The sequence below is a fragment of the Bison bison genome, unplaced genomic scaffold (assembly GCF_000754665.1).
Source record: "Bison bison bison isolate TAMUID 2011002044 unplaced genomic scaffold, Bison_UMD1.0 scf7180017864374, whole genome shotgun sequence".
NCBI lineage: Eukaryota > Metazoa > Chordata > Mammalia > Artiodactyla > Bovidae > Bison > Bison bison.
The window spans coordinates 5,250,989-5,271,056 of record NW_011494946.1 but is presented as its reverse complement, the minus strand read 5'-3'; the positions used below and the strand labels follow the sequence as shown (position 1 = coordinate 5,271,056).

Here is a 20,068-nt window from a genome sequence, read left to right as displayed (position 1 = left end):
CCCCCCACTGGCCACAACTAGAGAAAGCCCGCCTGCAGCAAACCCCAGCACAGCCGAAAAATAAATCTTTTACAGAGCAACCAACCCCCGGCCAACCCATCAGCTGACTGTATACTCGTGAGATCAGCCAAAAGCTGAGATCAGAAAACTGGCCAGCAAAACCATCAGCTAAATAAATGTATAAAGCCACTGAGTTTGGTTTGTTTCACAGCAAAAGCTAACTGATACACAACTCCATTTTTCTTTTTTCTTTTGACCACGCTGTACAGCATGCAGGGTCTTAGTTCCACGACCGGGAGCGAACCCAAGCCACCTCCATTGGCAGCTGGGAGTCTTAACCAGTGGACCACCAGCGAAGCCCCTACAGCTCCATTTTAGAGATGAAGACATTGAGGCATGAACAGTAAGCAGCCTGCCCAGGTCCCACAGCTCTTACGTGGTACGTTGGGATTCAAAGCCAGGCAGTCTGGCTCAGAGGCCAAGCTTTGCCAGCTGTCCTACAGTTAAGTCAGCTAAGCTTCAAACATTTCCCCTCCCACTACCTCCCCAAAGGAGGTTAAAGGACTGGATGTGGGCCCCGTAAGTATAAAACGGGCAACTGTCAGCACTGAATAACCCTTACTATTTTGCATTTGTGCTGCACTTCAGAGTTGCAAAGTCTCCTGACATACTCGAACCATTTTAAAAATAATAAAGGTGGCCTGAAGACCTGCAATCACAGGACTGGATCTGACTCACGGTAGGAAAATGAGCTGAATGACTAAGTGTGGTCTACACATGCAGTGGAAATATTAATCAGCCTCAAAAAAGGGATGCAATTCCAACACAGCCTTCATGGATAAACCTTGAAGACATGGTGCTTAAGTGAAAAAAAGCCAGTCACAAAAGGACAAACTCTTTACAAGTCTACTTTCATGGGGTACTTGGAGGAGTCAAGATCACAGAGAAAGCAGAATGGTGGTTGTCAAAGGCTGGGGAAAGGGCGCAGTGGGGAGTTATTACTTACAAAGTACGGGGCTACAATTTGGGAAAATGATAAAGTTCTAAAGATGAACAGTGGTGAGGGCTGCCCAATAGTAAGAATGTACTTAATGTTACTGAATTGTACACTTGAAAATAGTTAAAATGGTAAAAACCTATGCTAAATGCAGTTTACTGTAATTTTTCAAGAAGGAAAAATATAACAAGGGTTGGGACTGGCAGGAACGATATGATAGGCTTGGGGCCACTGTTGGGCTATTTAGATCCTAAGGAGCAGAGGAAGCAAGAAACTGTCGTTAGGGCTGAGTCACAGGGCTCCACCCCCTCGTCAGAACGTCCCGGCCACACACGGAAGGCTAGACGGGCTGGCAGATATGTCAAAGCCACCTTAAAGACAAGCTTTGGCTCACAGACAAAAACCCTCAAATAAATCAAAGTCTGTTTCCTGCCTCCGCTCAACCCAGGGGAAAAAAAAAAGTGTCCTGCCTCCTCTTAGCAGAACCCAGATTAGGTTCTCAAGATCACAGGACTGGATCTGACTCATGGTAGGAAAATGACTTGACATCAGGAACAATAAAGTCAGTGCAAATTACTGATGAGCAGACACAATTTCTAACAGCCCAACAACCACAGATCTCTGTAAACTCTTTTTGGAAAACCAAGCTGTATAAGTCTTTCCCTTTATAAATCTCCGTTGTTCCCCTGAGACTATGGATGGATGGATACGAGCATTCCGGACATCATAAAACCATACCATAGTATTATCTCTTTATTTTCAAGAAAAATTGTGTGTGTGTGTGCTAGTCACTCAGTTGTGTCTGACTCTGAGACCCCATGGTCACCAGGGTCCTCTGTCCATGGGATTCTCCAGGCAAGAAAAAGGACATATATAAATATTAACAGAATGTATAGGGACTTATTTTTTTCTGAACTTTCTAAAATTTTTTTATAAATGAAGCCTAAGGTCACATGGGGGCTCCCCTGGTGGCTCAGTGGTAAAGAACCCACCTGCCAATGCAGGAGATGCAGGTTTGATCACTGGGTCAGGAAGATCCCCTGGAGTAAGAAATCGCAACCCACTCCAGTACTCTTGCCTGGGAAATCCCATGGACAGAGGAGCCTGGTGGGCTACAGTCCATGGGTTTACAAAAGAGTCGGACACAACTTAGTGACTAAACAACAATAACAAGGTCATAAACGGATTCCGTCATCAAATATTATCTTATTTAAGTCATAAGAGGGGCTTTGCTGGTGGCTCAGCTGGTAAAGAATCTGCCTGCAATGCAGGAGACCCCGGTTTGATTCTTGGGTCGGGAAGATCCACTGGAGAAGGGATAGGCTACCTACTCCAGTATTCTTGGGCTTCCCTGGTGGCTCAGATGGTATAGAATCTGCTTGTAATGTGCGAGACCTAGGTTCGATCCCTGGGTTGGGAAGACCCCCTGGAGAAGGGAACGGCTACCCACTCCAGTATTCTTGCCTGGAGAATTCCATGGACTGTATATAGTCCATGGGGTCGCAAAGAGTCGGACACGACTGAGCAACTTTCACTTCACTAAGGCCGAAGGACACCTCCTAACTCTCATGGTCTGTGACCATCACTGTTTCACTGTATTCAGATCACTGTTGCCACAGTGATGAGGATGCTGAGGCTCTGAAGGTGCCTTATAATACACTCTTGGAGGAGATGCTCTGAAGGCATCTCTGACACCATCGCCGCTACACACAGTCAGAAGGGCTTGTAAACATATACAGGAAGGGGCGGAGGTAAGAGCAGAGGGAGAGAACAGGGAGCCCCACTTCACAGCAGCTGGAGGCAGGCCCGCCCCCTTCGCCACCAGGAAGGTCTGAGGACACGGACACACAGACAGACCCGGCCACTGGGCCAAGCCCAGCTGGCCCACTGTCCGCAGAGATGAAACAAGGCACATCTGCGCCCAGCCTTGGCCTTCGAGGGCCCTGTCAGTTCCTCGGCTGGAGACCAACAAGGTCCCCGGAGGCTGAGGTGCAGGGGTCACTTTGAGCCTTCTCTGCCCTTCTTCCTGCCCACTTGTAAGGAGGAAGGAATTTGCGGGGGGTTGTTTGCAGGCATAAAGCCGGGCAGAATTCCCTCGACATTCATCTTGGGCTCTGCCAGCTGATAGAAAGAGCTTAGCCCCAGGGTCTGTACCGGATCATGAGGCCTGATGACTCCGTGGCTTGCCCACGGGACTCAGTCATTGCGTGACCAAGGCTTTCCCTGGCCAAGAGATGAGAGGGAAACGCAAAGCCACAATTCACGACTGGCCAGCAGGAGTGCCCGCCCAACCCAGCTCCCCACTATCTTCTTCCATCTAAGAGGACTGGGGTGCAGAGAAAAGGGAGTGGTGTGAAACCTATTCCAGGTGTGTTGAAGCCAACTGGGGACTCACCCACCAAATCCGATTTGAATCAACCCAACCCAGATGGAGCCGGATTTGCCAGTCTGCTCACCTAGCCACATGGCAGGGGAGAAGCTGTGAGAAATGCAATAATCAAAAGAGAAGGCTTGGCATGCTGAGGGAGGGCTGGGAGGAACATCTGGTCAACCTCTCATTCACTTACTGGTTCATTTGCTCATTTCCTCAAGACTTGAACACCTTCTGTATGCCGCATTGCAGACATGGAAATGACCCAAGCAGGCCAAATTCTCTAAGTCTGGAAATTTCTCTAAGACCAAATTCTCTACGTCTGGTAGTGGGATTTCACTACCATAAATAAGTAGACGATAAGAGGTCACAGGGTGAGAACTGCTATGGAGAAAAGGCCTATCAAGGAACGGGGTTTGGGGTGATGGAGATGGTGGGCTGGCAGTTATCATTCCAAAGTGAGCCCAGAAAGGCCTCGTTCATAGAAAAGAAAGTGAAGTCGCTCAGTCGTTTCCGACTCTTTGCAACCCCGTGGACTGTAGCCTACCAGGCTCCTCCGTCCATGGATTCTCCAGGCAAGAGTACTGGAGTGGGTTGCCATTTCCTTCTCCAGGGGATCTTCCCAACCCAGAGATCGAACCCGGGTCTCCCGCATTGCTAGCAGATTCTTTACCCTCTGAGCCACCATAAAGTGTCATCTGAACAGAAACCTGAAGGAGATGGGATGGACCAGGCAAATCCTGCAGTTAAGACCACACACCGAGGGATCCGCAAGTTCAAAGACTCTGAGACAGGATGAGGTCTGGAATCAGCTCAGCCAGAGGAGGTCACCGCATGTCAGCCAGGGCTGCTGGCAACCCGAAGGGCCCACTCCAGAGGCCCCTGAACACAGAGGTCCCTTCAGCAGTTCCGCTCCAAAATCTCAGTGCTGGGGACCCAGTGGGGAAACTCCCAGTGGGGATGCCACTGCCAAGGGTCCAAGGGGACGCCTTCACAGGCCCCTGCAAAGTCCCCCAACAGCACAGGGACCTCTGTGGCCTCAAAAGGCCCAAGGATTCAAGTGACGGAGCCTTTTCAGAAGAGGGGATTTCGTGCCTTCCTCAGGACTGACCCAATGTTTACAGTATCAGAAACATCTCCTCCAATCTAAACAGAACCCTTCATACTACGGAGGTCAAGACCACTACCATCCTGGGATATGGGGGGGTGAGACCCATCCCCCAACAGGGGGCACCCTGAAGGCTGTGACACAGGGCACCCTGGAGGGGGGATGCCTCAGGGTGGGGGGCTTCTGGGGACTGGTGAGCACCTTCTGGAGAAGAACTTCTTCTCCCTGGAAAGCTGCGGGCCTGGGTGGAGCACAGAGGGAGGAGGGGAGCGGAGTGGCTGAGACACAGGCTTCTCGCAGGCCAAGGCACCCAGGCCCTGTGACATCACACAGCCCAGGGCAGCAGGCCAGGGAACGGCGGGTTTCAGGCTGCTCTGTCCAGGAGCCAAGGCAGCGTCTGCATCAGGTTCCAAGCAGAAAGCTCAGCTCAAGGTGTGGAGCTGCAAAACCCAAGCCTGCAGCGAGGATCTGGGCAGAACCACCAAACATCAAAGGGATCCCCGATGAGACGTCTGAGGGGTACCCGGAGAAGGGCCAGGGAGAAGAATGCCCATGTCCTGGCCCCAGATCCTCCATAGCTCCAGTCTTATTGCATCCCTGGGGCTCCCCTTCCCAAGGGCTTCCCTTTGCCTGCTGCCTCCCCACCTCCCAACAACACACAGTGCACACGCAGAGGGGGCTCGCAGGGGAACCCACCCTCACCGAGGATCGGCTTACAGGCAGAGACTCGGGGAGGCAGCATCTTCCATCACCAAACACACAGCAGGGACAGGACCTCACTATGGACCAACTCCTGAGCCCTGGGGGTGAGCCAGCCAGCTCTGCCGTGTGTTGGGAACTCTCTTCCCTCCTGTTCCTGGAGCCTCAACCTGACCCCGGGAGGTCCTCACACCGCTGATGATCCACGGAAGACGCCCTCTGAAGCCAGCAGCCCCAGCGGCCTCCCCCCTTTCTGGTCTCAGGTCCTCTGTCGCCTGTCTGTGCTCTCGGGACAAAAAACCAATGTTTCAAGAGAAGGAAATGGTCAGTTCCTCCCAAACCTGGAAGGAGAATTCGAGAGAAGGAGTGTTCTTCCTGGGGCTGACAGGCAGTCACTAGGAAAGCAGAGAACAAGCCAGGTGGTCTAATCACAGCCTCCCGTCCACGTGAGCTGGCCTGGCCACTTGGGAAGTGGACCAGGTACCAACTCCAGCAGCGAGGCATTGCCCAGTGACCCTGCTCAGTCGTGTCTGACTCTTTGCGATCCCATGGACTGTAGCCTACCAGGCTCCTCCATCCATGGGATTTTCCAGGCAAGAGTACTGCAGTGGGTTGCCATTTCCTTCTCCAGAGAATCTTCTCAACCCAGGGATAGAACCCAGGTCTCCCACATTGTAGGCAGACACTTTACCATCTGAGCCACCAGGGACGTAATAATATATTGTTGAAAGCTCAGTCACATCCGACTCTTTGATACTGGAGTCGGTAGCCTATCCCTTCTCCAGGGGATCTTCCTAAGCCAGGAATCGAACCAGGGTCTCCTGCATTGCAGGCAGATTCTTTACCAACTCAGCTATCGGGGAAGCCACCGGTGGGGACATCCAAACGCCAGCACCCACATGGCCTTAACAGCACTGAGAGCGGGAATGAAGGCAGGCTGTGGGGTGCGAAAACAAGGCACCAACTCCAAACGCGCCTCCTGATGAAGTCACGGCTCTCCTGCACCCCGACCTTCAGCAGGGGGGCCTGGAGGTCAGAGGTGCCCATGGCGCCAGGCAGGGCAATGGGCAGACCAGGCGCTTACCTGCCTCGCCACCCTCCGAGCCTCCCAGTAGGGCTTCGAGTCCTCCACGGCCTTGCCGATCTTCTTCACCAGTTCATCCAGCTTCACCGTTGCTTCCACCAGGACAGAGCGGAACTTCTGACGGATATCCTGCAGACAGGAAATTGAGGACAGTTCAGGCTTAAGGAGCCTGTGGAAATCCACCTGACTTCCCCAGAAGCCTCCGGAAGGGCCTCCACTCAACCGGGAAGCCTGTGCGTACAAGCCCGTGTCAACAACAACAGCCCCTGAGAGAATCTGGTGTGATACTGCAAGCGTCCCAGCACCTGTGCCAGCTGGCATGGCAGCCCCCGGCTGTACATGGCTACTGAGCACTTGACCCTGGCTAGTGAGACAGACAGAAGGAGCTTTTCACTTGGTTCATTTTATTTAGATATACTTAAACAATCAATGAGGCCATGACTACGGTATCAGACAGAGCAGGTTAGACCACAAAGCTCCGTCCAGGGGAAGATGCCTAACCTGGTCACCCCGGCAGCCTCAGTCCATGATGATGGCAGTATTCGTCACAGGCCCACGATGTCCCCAGTCCTGTGACACGGACAACACTAAACAGTGTGTGCCAATTTCCGACAGGCCAGATCCTGTGCTCTGCCTTGGGCTTGGTCCCTGCCTTCAGGACGCCTCTAGTCCAGGGGGGTGAGACGGGGATAAACACAGCCCATCCCCAGAGAGTGTGTGAGGATGAGACCGGCACAGCTGGTGTGGGACCCAGGACCCAGAGCCTCAGCAGGCCAGGTAAGGGGGGTGGGAGACTCGCCCTTAGAGGGGGACTCGTGGGGAGCTCCCAGCAGTACCATCTGCACGGAGGCCTGAAGCACGGATGGGAGGAGGGAGACACTGAGTCCAGAGCACCAGCAGAGCCATACCCACAGCGGAGGGGAGGATCGGGCTGGCGTTTTCCAGAGACTGCAGGACGCTGGACATCCAGAATGTGGGGAACAGCTAGAGATAAGGGCGGCCACCCCCTCCAGAGATGCCACGAGCCATGCGGGCCTGGACAGGCGTCGGGGAGAGGGGAATCGGGGGTGGGCGGCACCAGGCTTCACTGCACCATCAAAGTCAGGAAACCAGGTCCACAGATGCCCCGAGGAGGAGAAGAATCACAAAGACAGTCTGGTTCCAGCTCTAGGAAGACACTGGAAGGGTTGGTTGGGGCTTCAGAGACCCAGGCCCCTCCACCCCTCCTCCCCCAGGGAGCTGGCCTGGCACGGCCACAGCCTGGGGAGTCTGCGTGCATCAGAGGGGCGACGTGGGCCCTGGGGGAGGAGGAACAGCCCATGCTCACCAGCCGCAGGGGGGCCCCAGGAGCAGCCGGCCACCCCACTGGTACACACGTGGTTGTCGCTGGCTGCAAAGGGGCTGCCTCACTATCTGAAAACTGCTTCTAAGCAGAAGATTATATGGACCTCACGGGTCACTGGGAGAGCTCACAGAGGGGTCAGGAAGGCCCTGATCACGCCTAACTCGCTCTCCCCCCATCATTTCGCGCTTGGGCTTTCTAGGTGGGTTTGAAACATACGAACATGGCCTTTGTCTTACACAGAGCATCTCAGCCCCTGGGCGCCCCCATCCTATACCCATGGTCCCTCCCTCCAGTCATGCGTCCTCATCATCGGAAGCTGCTCCGCCTTCCCTCTTCTCTGGCCAGGTCTGCAGTCACATGCTTCAGCTACAGCTGCTGAGGACAGAACAAGCTAGACTTGTCCTCCAGAGGACACGCCGCGCACGCGCGTGCAGGCCGCCCGGGGACAAGCAAGCCCTGCTGAGCTGCTGTCGGGCTTGACTTGCAGTCCGTGGGAGGCAGCGTGCTGGCTGCAGCTCCAGGCTTTCAGCAGAGACAAGGAGCTAAACCGGGTGAAACCTCTACCTGCAAGCTCCGATTGAGCCAATTCTTTACGCATCGTTTTTACTACCTATAAAATGGTTCTTTTCCATCTCCTAAGAGCTAACACCTAGATCGGGCAACACAGGGCCCCCATTCCTACCTGGCAACCAGGGGCTAGAAGTAGAGGAGAAGACACCCCTTAGAGAAAGTCCTTTCCAGCCCCGTGCCCTGTGCCTGAGCCACGCCCAGCCTGATTCACCCACTGACCTCCCCTCCCAGCCCTCGGAGACTTCTGATTGCCCAGAGCTACTCCTGGCACCAGTGACTGTAACAGCTGGGTGCCTAACAGCTAGCTCCTGGTCACACAGTAGGTACTCAATAAATGCACACAAAGTTTTTTTTCCCCCCTGGCATAAAAAGAGACCCATGATTCTACAAGGGGGTGGCTCTGAGGGGCAGCTGACCCAAGGGAGGAAAACCTGCTTTGCAAACACACCCACACACACAACTGCATCTCCAAGCCACAGGCGGGAAAACCGGGGCCCAGATCGTCGGCATGTGACCGGGGGCAGGTCACACTATCTCTCTCCATCCTCTCTGGGAACTGAGAATTGGGCCCCAAACCAGGAGCCCACGGACCCACAGGCCTCGTGCCCTTGGCTGTATGCTATATACTAAACGGAAAATTTACATAATTTACCCATTTCAGGAAAACTCATATAATTTTATTCTAATTTAGATTCCAAATTCCTCGTAAAGAAACAAAAAAAAAATTTTTTTTAATCAAATGATCAGACAACACTGGGCCCCCATTCCTACCTGGCAACCACTGGTTAAAAGTGGAGAAGACACCCCTTAGAGACGGTCCTTTCCAGTCCCCAGGCCCTGTGACTGAGCCACGCCCAGCCCGCTTCACCCACTGACCTCCCCTTCCCAGCCCTCAGAGACTTCAGATTTGCCCAGAGCTACTCCAGACACCAGCGACTATAATATAAGCCACCTACCTGCGTGAAAGGGCTTGCAGGGAACAGATGGCCAGTCTCCCATGGGGCAGACACAGATGCTTTTATCCATCCGTGTACGCAGTCACTAACAACCTTACCAGCTAAGGTGCTTCGGTTGCTCTTTGTTTTTAATTGAAGGACAGTTGACTTTCAGGGCTGTGCTAGCTTCAGGTATACAGCACAGAGATCGAGTTGTACCCACCTATCTCTTCTTCCCAGATCCTTCTCCATTCTAGATTACTACAAGATATTGAGTACAGTTCCCCGTGAGTGCCATGGGTGTGATCCACATTGTCCAAAGAGGGAAACTGAGGCACAGCGTGACCAGGGAGCCTGCCCAAGCTCACAAAGCTGGGACGTGGTAGAGCTAAGACTTCACTTTAGACTTCCTCAAGTGGTAAATAAATAAGCACCATGTAGCGTGATGGGTACTACAGACCTCGGTCTACATGCTGCAGCAGACACACACCCAGGACGGCCACACCCAGAGAGAGTCATCCCAGCCAGGACTTGCAGAGAGGGGGATTTCACCAGAGAGAGAGAAGAGGGCATGGCAGCTGAAGGACCAGCAGAGCCAAGGGCAGCAGATGGGAGGGCTGGCAGGAGGAAGGCCACGGGAGCGGCTCCCAGGCTCTGACCTCGAGCCCACGTGCATCGGGAGACAGGGTAGGTTTCTTGAGCAAGCCTCCGTTTACCCGCCAAGCGCCTGCTGTCAGTAATGCCTGAACACCACTCTGCCTCTTCCCTGGGGTCCCATGGTTAAGAATCCGCACTTACATCGCAGGGAGGGTAGTGTATGATCCCTGGTCGGGTAACTAAGATCCCACAGGCTGTAAGACCAATAAATAAATAAATGGATATGGACAGAAAAGAGGTTTTTTTTAAAAAAAGAAAAGTAAACCTCGGGACTGTGAACAGAACTTTCCAGGCCGCAACAATGCACACGCTGAAGGCTGATTGCAACTTGGTCCTGCCGGGAGGAAGGGGGGCGGGGCAGAGGAGGAAGGAGACTGGAGCCTCCTCTTCCATAGCGGCATGGTGGGGTAAGAACTGAAACGAAATGTCCAGAAGCAGCCACACAGAGCCTGCTGTTTAGAGTGACGGAAATAAATACCTAAATCATCAGCTAAAATGCGTTACACGGATCAATTAAATTGCCTCTAAGAGAGAGAAAGATGGGGCTGGGGTGGGAGGATCGGATACTAGTTGGGAGGGGTTGTTTTGTCTTGTTTTTTGCCCTTTTTAAAATTTGTAGGAAATTATCACAGTGTTTTTGTAAGCAGAAGCATCCGCAGATCAAATCTGGGTTGGGGTCCCCACGTGAATCTGGCAGGCAGATTCAGGGACCACCAGCCTGGTCGAACGTGTGACCATCGAAGGCTGCCGAGTCCAAGAGATATCATTTGACATTAGCGTCTCCCTCCATCAAAGAGGCTGTGCTGCCAGGGATGATGACGCAGGGTTGGCTGGCAGCCAAACAACAACTATTCATCCAAGATGTGTTAAGCACTCAACACAAAGCCAGCCTTCTCCCTGATAAGAGAGCGGACCTAGTTCTTCCACCATTCCACAGAGGGGCACGGCTGTCCGAGTAACAATTCACCATAAAATCCTGAGGTGTGGGAGCCCACAAAACCAACATCTTCCCTGCCTACCCAGCGTAACAGCCCTGAATTTACTGGACCTCACCCTGGTCTCAGAACCGATCGCATGCCTGGGCATCAGTACAGGATACTCCTAGCTTCAGTCATCATTAAGGGAGGGCACAGGACCCATCAGAACCAGTAAGATTTCATTCTGGGACTTTTCTGAAACTGTTAAGAGGAAATCTTTTGTACTGAGATGGCTGAGAAGATGGACTAAAAGCTGGAGCAGATGGCAGCCCTCTGGGCACCATGAGGGGCGAGTCCATCAGAGGCAGGGAGGGAAGGAGTCCTAATGACGCTTTGGGCTTTTGGACCTAGCAACGCTTTACAGTCTAACCCTAAACTCCACTTCCCCCGAGCCAAAATGGTTCACACACAGACGCACACAATCGTCACCCCTGCTTCATGTTTTAAGCTAGTTGGAACTGGATTTCTGTCCTTTGCAACTGAACTAAGTCTCTTAAAAAAAAAAATACTGAAAACTACTGTATGCCTTAAGGTAGTCATGCTGATATACTCAGGGAGGGGAAAGTCAATCACAGTCTATAAAGTGGCAAAGTTCTGTAACTAAATACAGGTGATTGCTGGAGGGCTTCTGTAAAGCCATACGTACAAGGAGCTTCTGGGGAACTTAATTCAACCTATTCTGTACAAAGTATTTCTTTTTTTTTTTTTTTTTCCAATTCATCTTAAAGCCAGCTGGCCACAACTGAACTTGTACTTTTTGCCTTATTTCCTAGTTCGAGAAAGGACTCCACCATGGCTCTCTGTCATCTACAATTACAAGCAATGTGTCTCCCAAGATCAGAGTTGGGGCTGCTTCCTGGCGTGTCCAGAGAGGAGAGCCAACTGTTTCCCTGTGCTGAGTGACCCACAGATAAGCTCAGAAGACATCTCGGGAAAAGGAGCAGACCTTTCACTGGTCGAGAAAAATAAGCCACACGCCAGCCAGGGCTGTTTACCAGCGGATTCTTTTTTAGATCAGCATCCGAAGGAGTTCTAAGCCATCCCTTGGCTTGGATGAGACCTCAGAGCTTGCAGTCCGAAAACTGTGTCACATCCATTAGGTGACTCAGACTGAGGGCAGTTTATCCAAGCGGAGAACTGGAGGTGGCACAGGCTCCCGTGTGAACGTGTCGGTGTGTTGGAAACACGGCCCTGGACCAGACAAGAAACCCCGCCACACGAAGCCTGCACCAGGGCGCCCGGGGAGCGGCGGGCAGGCTGGTCACACTGGGGACAAGCCCTTTTTTCTGGCCAACCCAGCCACCTAAGCCTCAATGATCTTGCCTGGAAGATGAGAAGGGCAGCCTCTCCCCTTCACAAAGGCCTCCCCAGAACCTAGCGAGGTGAGGAAAGGACATCAGGTTTTAAAAATAACTGTCCTACAAACTAAAGTCACCGAACTTCAAAAGGTCCCGAGTCATGCCACTTATAAACACACTGCTCCCTGCTTGTGGAAAGATTTCACAGGCATGCTCCGAGCCTCACAAAGACCCTGCAGGGCAGCGTGGCCAGGCTCAGCAAGAAGATCCCCAGTCCCCAGATAAGAGACCTCGGCCCCAGGGAGAAGGGCTGGCCTGGCCCGGGGTCTCGCACGGGGAGTGTCAGTCTACAGAGCATCAACAGATCCCACCTGGCTTTCCCTCACCCATGGTTCTCAAAGTTTGGTCCAGGGAACACGGGAGGTAGGGGTCGGGGGTTCCTGGAGACCTTTTCTGGGACTCTGCACGGTCAAAATCATTTTCATAATCAAATTCAATTTAATTTGCCTCTTCCACTTTCGTTCTCTTGTGACTGTCGAATGGAGTTTTCCAGAGACTACTTGATATGTGCCATCACGAGAACGAATGAAGGCAGGAGCAGAAATGAGAATCCAGCTCTCCTATTAAGCCCGATAGGAAAGAGACTTGCAAAAGCCACAAAATGATGGCTTTCTTTTCACAATTTTTTTTGGGGGGTTAAGTTATTTTGATAAGATATACATGTAATAGGGTTAAGTTATTTACATAAGATATGCATGTAATAGGCTTATTACTGTCACTTTTAATGAATGAATACAGTTTTAAAAATAAAAATTCATTTAAAAATGAATACAGTTTTAAAAAATGGGTAATAGATGCTACCCATAAAAACAGAATCTCTCTGAAATGCTCAGTGATCACAGGAGCATGAAAGGAACCTGGGGCCAAAAAGCACCAGGTCAGCTGGTGGCCCCAAATCACACCCGCCCCACCCACGCCCTGCAGAGACCCCGCTGGAGGGGAACACGGGTGTGTGTTCAGTAACAGCAAAGCAGCTATTCGTTCTCAGGCCCTCCTTCACCCCTTCTGATTTTCCCAAGGAGAAAGCCTGCATTGGGAGCCACTCTGATTCTTCACATTTGCTCATCTCCCTTCTAAGAGAGGAGGAGTTGGTCAGGCTCAGAGCCTTCCCTGGAGAAGGGAATCTGCTAAGAATTTGATAAGCAAACTGATACAGTCACTGGAAACAAGAGAGCGCTGCTCTCAAAGTCAGCAAGCAGGGCTTATCCACGTGATTCTTCACTAAAAACCTTGCTTTAAACAAAATTATTTCCCTCTGATGGCTTTTCACTTACAGTCATTAAGTCTCACTTTCAAACAAAGGACAAATGTGAATCCACGTGGGAAAAAAAAATACAGAACAAGAATAAAGCAGAAATTATGACAGAAGCAGAAGAACAAGAGATTTGGGATGTAAAGTCTCTGTGGCAGGAACATTCCAGAATCCCAAGGTGCAAGGCACCATCAGACACGCTCTGACTTCCCAACCAGTTCTAAGGTAACCGGCATGTTTTTAATGCTTCTACAGATCATATTGTTTACTTTTTCCCCCCACCCATCCAATCTATTCTTTAAGAACACTTGTGGCAGCTGCTAAAACACAAAGAATCCACTTTCCCGGGGCTTCGGTGAGAAGGATCAAGCACCCCCCAGGCTGTCTGCTGAGCTTTCTGCAACACCGGAGATGCTCTGAGTTTGCACAGGGCTTGGCAGAGGTCACCGGCCACAAGTGGCTAAATGAAAACTTGATGTGTGCTTAGTGCGGCTGACTGGATACCGTATTAAACTGTCATTTTTAAAGTAGAACTCGAGTCTCCCCACAGGGCTGGTGACTGCCATCCTGGGCGGCACAGGTCCGGCTCCTGAACCCAGATTCCACTCTGTGCTCTGCCTGCAGGGATCCGGCCACGCTCCTGGGTCCCCCTGCTACCTGCCCTCCTTGCCTCTCCTGCCCCAGGGAGTGGCCATCACTAGCCCTGGGGGATGGACGGGCAGCCGGGAGGATCTGATTTCAGCTCTGGCAATTTTGCAGCAGAGGCAGAAGCGGAAAGACTGTGCCTGGGGCAGAGCCAGGGTCTAGGGCGCCAAGGCAAGAGGCCCCCAGAGCTGGGAGGGGGGCAGAGAAGGGCTGCAAGGGCAGGAGCCCCCAGGGAGCCAGGGCCAGCCCCACAGGGACCACAGCACCCCCGCCCAGCACCGCACAGGCCCAATCACCCAACAGCAATTTTCACCCAACCAGGGAGCCTGGGAAGACAGGGGCAAAGGGATGGGAACATACATGGAAAAAAAAGAAAGAAAGAAAATGGGGAGATAGCACCAGGGCCTCCCAGTTGGGAAGCAGCAGAATCTCGGCTAGGGACTGGTGCCCAGCTCTACGCCTCTGCCCACCTTTCTGCCCCACCTTGAACCCCAACTTCTTGGGGCATCTCCCAAACCCAGCTTCTTTAGGGACTGTGCCCCGCACATAAGGAGGATCCTGCTGCCATGCTTCTGACATACAATCCTCTGCCAAGGGCCAGAATGGAAGAAGCCAGAGGAGGGCAAGATGAGGACACAGAGGTGCCCACGGACAGGGAAGAGCAAGCAAATGAGAGGAGAGCAGGCGGAGGGTGCAGGAGACAACCTGGGATCCTGACCCTGACTCTGCAATCACCCAGCCAGATCCCTTACCAACCCAGCCAAGGCTGCCCTGTGGGGGAGGCCCGCAGCCCGGCGAGTCACCGCGCTGGGCCCACAGGTGCTGGGACGCTCGGAGCACCTGCTCAAGGCTCTGCAACGCCTTCCCTTCCCGGGGGTCCCCCTCCCTTCCGCCTTTCAGAAACCCCATCTTTTATTTAAGCTGCTTGAGCGGTTTGGGGTACAATAGAGGGGATTCTAGCCCCAGCTCCAGGCCCAGGGCAGGCCCCAAGCAGCCGAGCAGCCAACAAGGCCAGCCCTGCTTCCTCTTTCCACACCAGGACACCAGCTGTCCGGGTTCTGCACCAGCAAGAACTTCCTCCCACCAAGAGAGGAGAAGAGGAAAGAAGCGGTGCTGGTCAGCATGGTTTCCTGTACAAGCTGGCCTCCTCCAAGGTGTTCAAGCATCTGAAAGCTTTTTTTAGGCCTAAGCAGAACCAAGTTCCTCCCAGGCACAAAGGCTGTGGTCTAGAACTCTGATTTAACTAGAGGAAGTTTCCAAACAAGCAGATGAGGACCTCTCCCGTTCCCAGAACACACAGCCGGCACAGCTACCTGCCCTGGGACACGCTGCTGCTGCTGCTGCTAAGTCACTTCAGTCGTGTCCGACTCTGTGTGACCCCATAGACGGCAGCCCACCAGGCTCCCCTGTCCCTGGGATTCTCCAGGCAAAAACATTGGAGTGGGTTGCCATTTCCTTTTCCAATGCATGAAAGTGAAAAGTGAAAGTGAAGTCGCTCAGTCGTGTCCGACTCTCAGCGACCCCATGGACTGCAGCCCACCAGGCTCCTCTGTCCATGGGATTTTCCAGGCAAGAGTACTGGAGTGGGGTGCCATTGCCTTCTCCCCGGGGACACGCAGCCTTGGCCAAAATCAAGATGCCACTGCCATTTGCAGGCTGAGTTAAGAGAGTTGGTGGGTCTGGGAACGCAGAAAAGGCTCTTTTTAAAATATTTTTAAAATAGTTCAGACTTGGGGAAAATGAGGGTAAGATGCAGACATGATGGCCTTTAGCCTGAGACATTTCAGTGTGTACTTCTTAAAAATGAGGACGTTCTCTTACATAACCAAAGTAAGATGATCACAATCAGGAACTTAAAACTGATACAATGCCACTAATCTGATCTGTGATTTTGTTCAAATTGTGATGTCCCACCAACATCTTTTACAGTCAAAGTGTTAGTTGCTCAGCTGTGTCCAACTCTTTGCAACCCCAAGGACTCTAGCCCACCAGGCTCCTCTGTCCATGGAATTCCCCAGGCAAGAATACTGGAGTGGGTTGTTGCTGTTCAGTTGCTCAGTCATGTCTGACTCTTTGTGACCCCATGGACTGCTGCATGACAGGCTTCCCTGTCCATCACCAACTCCCGGAGCTTGCTCAAACTCATCTCCATTGAGTCGGTGATGCCATTCAACTCTCTCATCCTCTGTCCTCCCCTTCTTCTCCTGCCTTCAATCTTTCCCAGCATCAGGGTCTTTTCTAAGGAGTCAGTTCTCATCAGGAGGCCAAAGTATTGGAGCTTCAGCATCAGTCATTCCAACGAACATTCAGGGATGATTTCCTTTAGGACTGACTGGTTTGATTTCCTTGCTGTCCAAGGGACTCTCAAGAGTCTTCTCCAACACCACAGTTCAAAACCATCAATTCTTCGGTGCTCAGCCTTCTTTATGGTCCAACTCTCACATCAGAGAAGTAGATATTTTTCCGGAATTCTCTTGCTTTTTCTATGAGCCAATGGATGTTGGCAATTTGATCTCTGGCTCCTCGGCCTTTTCTAAGTCCAGCTTGAACATCTGGAAGTTCTCAGTTCACGTACTGTTGCAGCCTAGCTTGGAGAATTTTGAGCATTACTTTGCTAGAGTGTAAAATGAGTGCAATTGTGTGGTAGTTTGAACTTTCTTTGGCATTGCCTTTCTTTGGGATTGGAATGAAAACTGACCTTTTCCAGTCCTGTGGCCACTGCTGAGCTTTCCAAACTTGCTGGCATATTGAGTGCAGCACTTTTACAGCATCATCTTTCAGGATTTGAAAGAGCTCCACTGGAATTCCATCACCTCCTAGCTTTGTTCGTAGTGATGCTTCCTAAGGCCCATTTGACTTCACACTCCAGGATGTCTGGCTCTAGGTGAGTGGTCACACCATCGTGATTGACTGGGTCATTAAGATCTTTTTTGTACAGTTCGTCTGTGTATTCTGCCACCTCTTCTAATATCTTCTGCTTCTGTTAGGTCTGTACTGTTTCTGTACTTTATCGAGCCCATCTTTGCATAAAATGTCCCCTTGGTATCTCTAATTTTCTTGAAGAGATCTCTATTCTTTCCCACTCTACCCACTGGAGTGGGTAGCCATTCCCTTCTCCAGGGGAATCTTCCCGACCCAGAGATCGAACCTGGGTCTCCTACGTTGCAGGAAGACTCTTCATCATCTGAGCCAACATCTTTTACAGCAAAGGAAGAAAAGGTATTTTTTCCTGGTCCAGGATCCAGTCCAGGACTCACACAGGATCTAGTTGTCAAACTCTCTCTAGTTTCTTGAATCTGGAAGTGTTCTTCAGTTTTTCATGGCCTTGATAGTTTTCAATAATATGAACCAGTTATTTTATAGAATCTCATTTTGGGAAAGACTCACTTTCAAATCATCATTTTTTTGTCAATGTTACACAGGCAGGAGCCACCAGAATGGAATCTAACCAATACAATAAAAATATGTATGCTTAGGACTTTGCTGGCAATGCAGTGGATAAGAATCTGCCCACCAAGAAATGGGACACGGGTTCAATCCCTGGCCGGGGAAGAGCCCAAAGCCACCAGGCAACTAAGCCCAAGGGCCACAACCACTGAGACCACAAGCTGCGGCTACGGAAGCCGGTGGCCCTGGAGCCCGCGCTCCCCAACAAGGGAAGCCGCCGCCGAGAAGCCTGCACACCGCAGAGGAGGGGCGTCGCCGCGCCCGGCAACTGGAGCAAGCCCACACGCAGCAAGGGGGCCCAGCCCAGCCAGAACTAAATCGTACACTTTTAAACTGTTAAACATATTTTAAAAATTGTAAACTGTTAAAATATACATATATATATACTTAAATAGCCTAAGGTCCAAAGCACCACAAAGGAGAAAACCCTTTAATCTTCAGGGACAAGGGTCAGTGGTTTGAGGCCCTAGAAGAGGGACAGAAGTTACATAACCACACACACACTCTCTCTCTCTTTCACATACACACACACTCTCACATACATACACACACACTCTCTCTCACAAATACACACACACATACACACACTCACAGACACATACACTCTCTCTCTCACATACACACACACTCTCACAAACATACACACTCTCACACACTCACACTTACACATACACACACTGACACACACATACACACTCACACATTTACACACACACTGACACACACACAAATATACAGACACACACAAATACACACACTGACACTCTCTCACAAACATACATACACACACTCTCTCTCACATACACACTCACACACTTACACACACACAAAGCAGAGAAGGCTGACAGGACTTGCTGCCGTTTCATTCAGGGCCAAACACGTGTTTTTAAACCCACAGGATTCTTTATGTGAGAGGAGGCAGAATTGCTGAAATGGTGGCATTTTACAAGAGCTCAACCACAAGTGAACTATTTTCCATGTCTATGCTGAGAGGCCTAATATATTTCCTCAACCTGAAGACCCACTTTTTCCCCCACGCTTGCAAATACCGGATCTCAGATGGATCGTAAAGTTAATGCACACGTTTATCAGGAGTGACGCGTCAGCCAGGCATCAAGTGGTCCTGCGTCACAAGGTCTGTTTCAGAACGAACACGAGTGTGGGCACCAGGGCCGTGCGGCGAGCTCAGAGCCGGCCTCGGGCGCTCCGGGGACCAGGCAGCACAGCCTCCCTGGAAAGCACACAGCCCCCGCCCAGCACTGCAGGCAAGACGCTGCCCACTCCTCCTGGAGGACCTTTCTCCTGACACAGCTCACAGAAGGAAGAGAGGACGGAGGACGCAAAGGATCCAAAGTTAAAATCCACCGCCGCTGCTGTGAGAGACGTGGAAGGACCCACAAGAGACGGCTGAAAACGTCAGAAGAGGCTGCTTCTAGCAGAACTGGAAGCGGGAAGGAGCGAGGCAGAGGACTTTCATTTTCTCAAGGGCTCTTCTTCGACTGTGCACAAGTATGGCTTCAGCACAGATTCACCAGCGTTTTTTATTTCCCCGTGATCAAGACTGAGGACGACTCAGCCCATTCAGCATGTTGCTAGATTCAAACCAAAGTCTCTGTCCTGCCAGTAAACTGGTACAGCCACTGTGGAAAAGAGCATGAAAGTTCCTCAGTCAACTAAAAACAGCTGCCACCTGATCCAGCAGTCCTGCTCCTGGGCATGTATCTGGAGGAAACGAAAGCTATCATTCAAAAAGATGCACGTACTCCTGTGATCACAGCAACACTATGACCTGGAAACAACATGAAAGCCCTTCAAAGGGGAATGGATAAAAAAGACGCGTGAGCATGCGTTAATGTGGGGGGTTTCCCAGGCGGCTCAGTGGCAAAGAATCTGCCTGTTTGATCCCTAGTTTGGGAAGATCCCCTGGAGAAGGAAATGGCAATGGAAGGAAATGGATTTCTCTTGTCTGGGAAATCCCATGGACAGAGGAGCCTGGCGGGCTATAGTGCCTGAGGTCACAAAAGAGACAGATACAACTTGGTGACTAAACAACAATATATATGTGTGTATGTATGTGTATGTGTGTGTACGTGTGTGTGTGTGTATGCGTGTGTATGTGTGTATGCGTGTGTATGTGTATATGCGTGTGTATGTGTGTATGCGTGTGTATGTGTATGCATGTGTATGTGTGTATGCGTGTGTGTATGTATGTGTATGCGTGTGTATGTATGTGTATGCGTGTGTATACGTGTGTGCTTGTCTATATTAATACACACAGTGGAATACTACTCAGCCATAAAAAAGAATGAAATAATGCCATCTGCAGCAACACGGGTGGACCTAGAGATGATCATACTAAGCGAGGTAAGCCAGACAAAGACAGATACCGTGTGATATCATTTACAAGTGTGATCTAAAATACAACACAGGGACTTCCCTGGTGGTCCAGCGGGTAGGACTGCTCTCCCACTGCAGGGGGAGGGGTTCGATCCCTGGTTGGGGAACTAAGATTCCACAAGCCGCTGACAGTGTGGCCCAAAAATAAAAGAATAAAAAGGACTTCCCCAGTGGTCCAGTGGCTAAGATTCCACGCTCCCAACGCAGGGGGCCAAGGTTCGTTCCC

The 20,068-nt window shown here is 51.4% G+C and overlaps 1 protein-coding gene across 1 annotated transcript in view; it reads right to left on the bottom strand.

The window, feature by feature from the left end:
• SH3BP5 (SH3-domain binding protein 5 (BTK-associated)) overlaps positions 1-20,068 on the bottom strand; it is an 84,754-nt gene that overhangs the window by 48,311 nt on the left and 16,375 nt on the right. Inside the window, exon 2 of the mRNA XM_010856739.1 lies at positions 6,260-6,388. Within this exon, the coding sequence (XP_010855041.1) occupies positions 6,260-6,388 (129 nt within the window). The remainder of the gene's footprint in view (positions 1-6,259; positions 6,389-20,068) is intronic.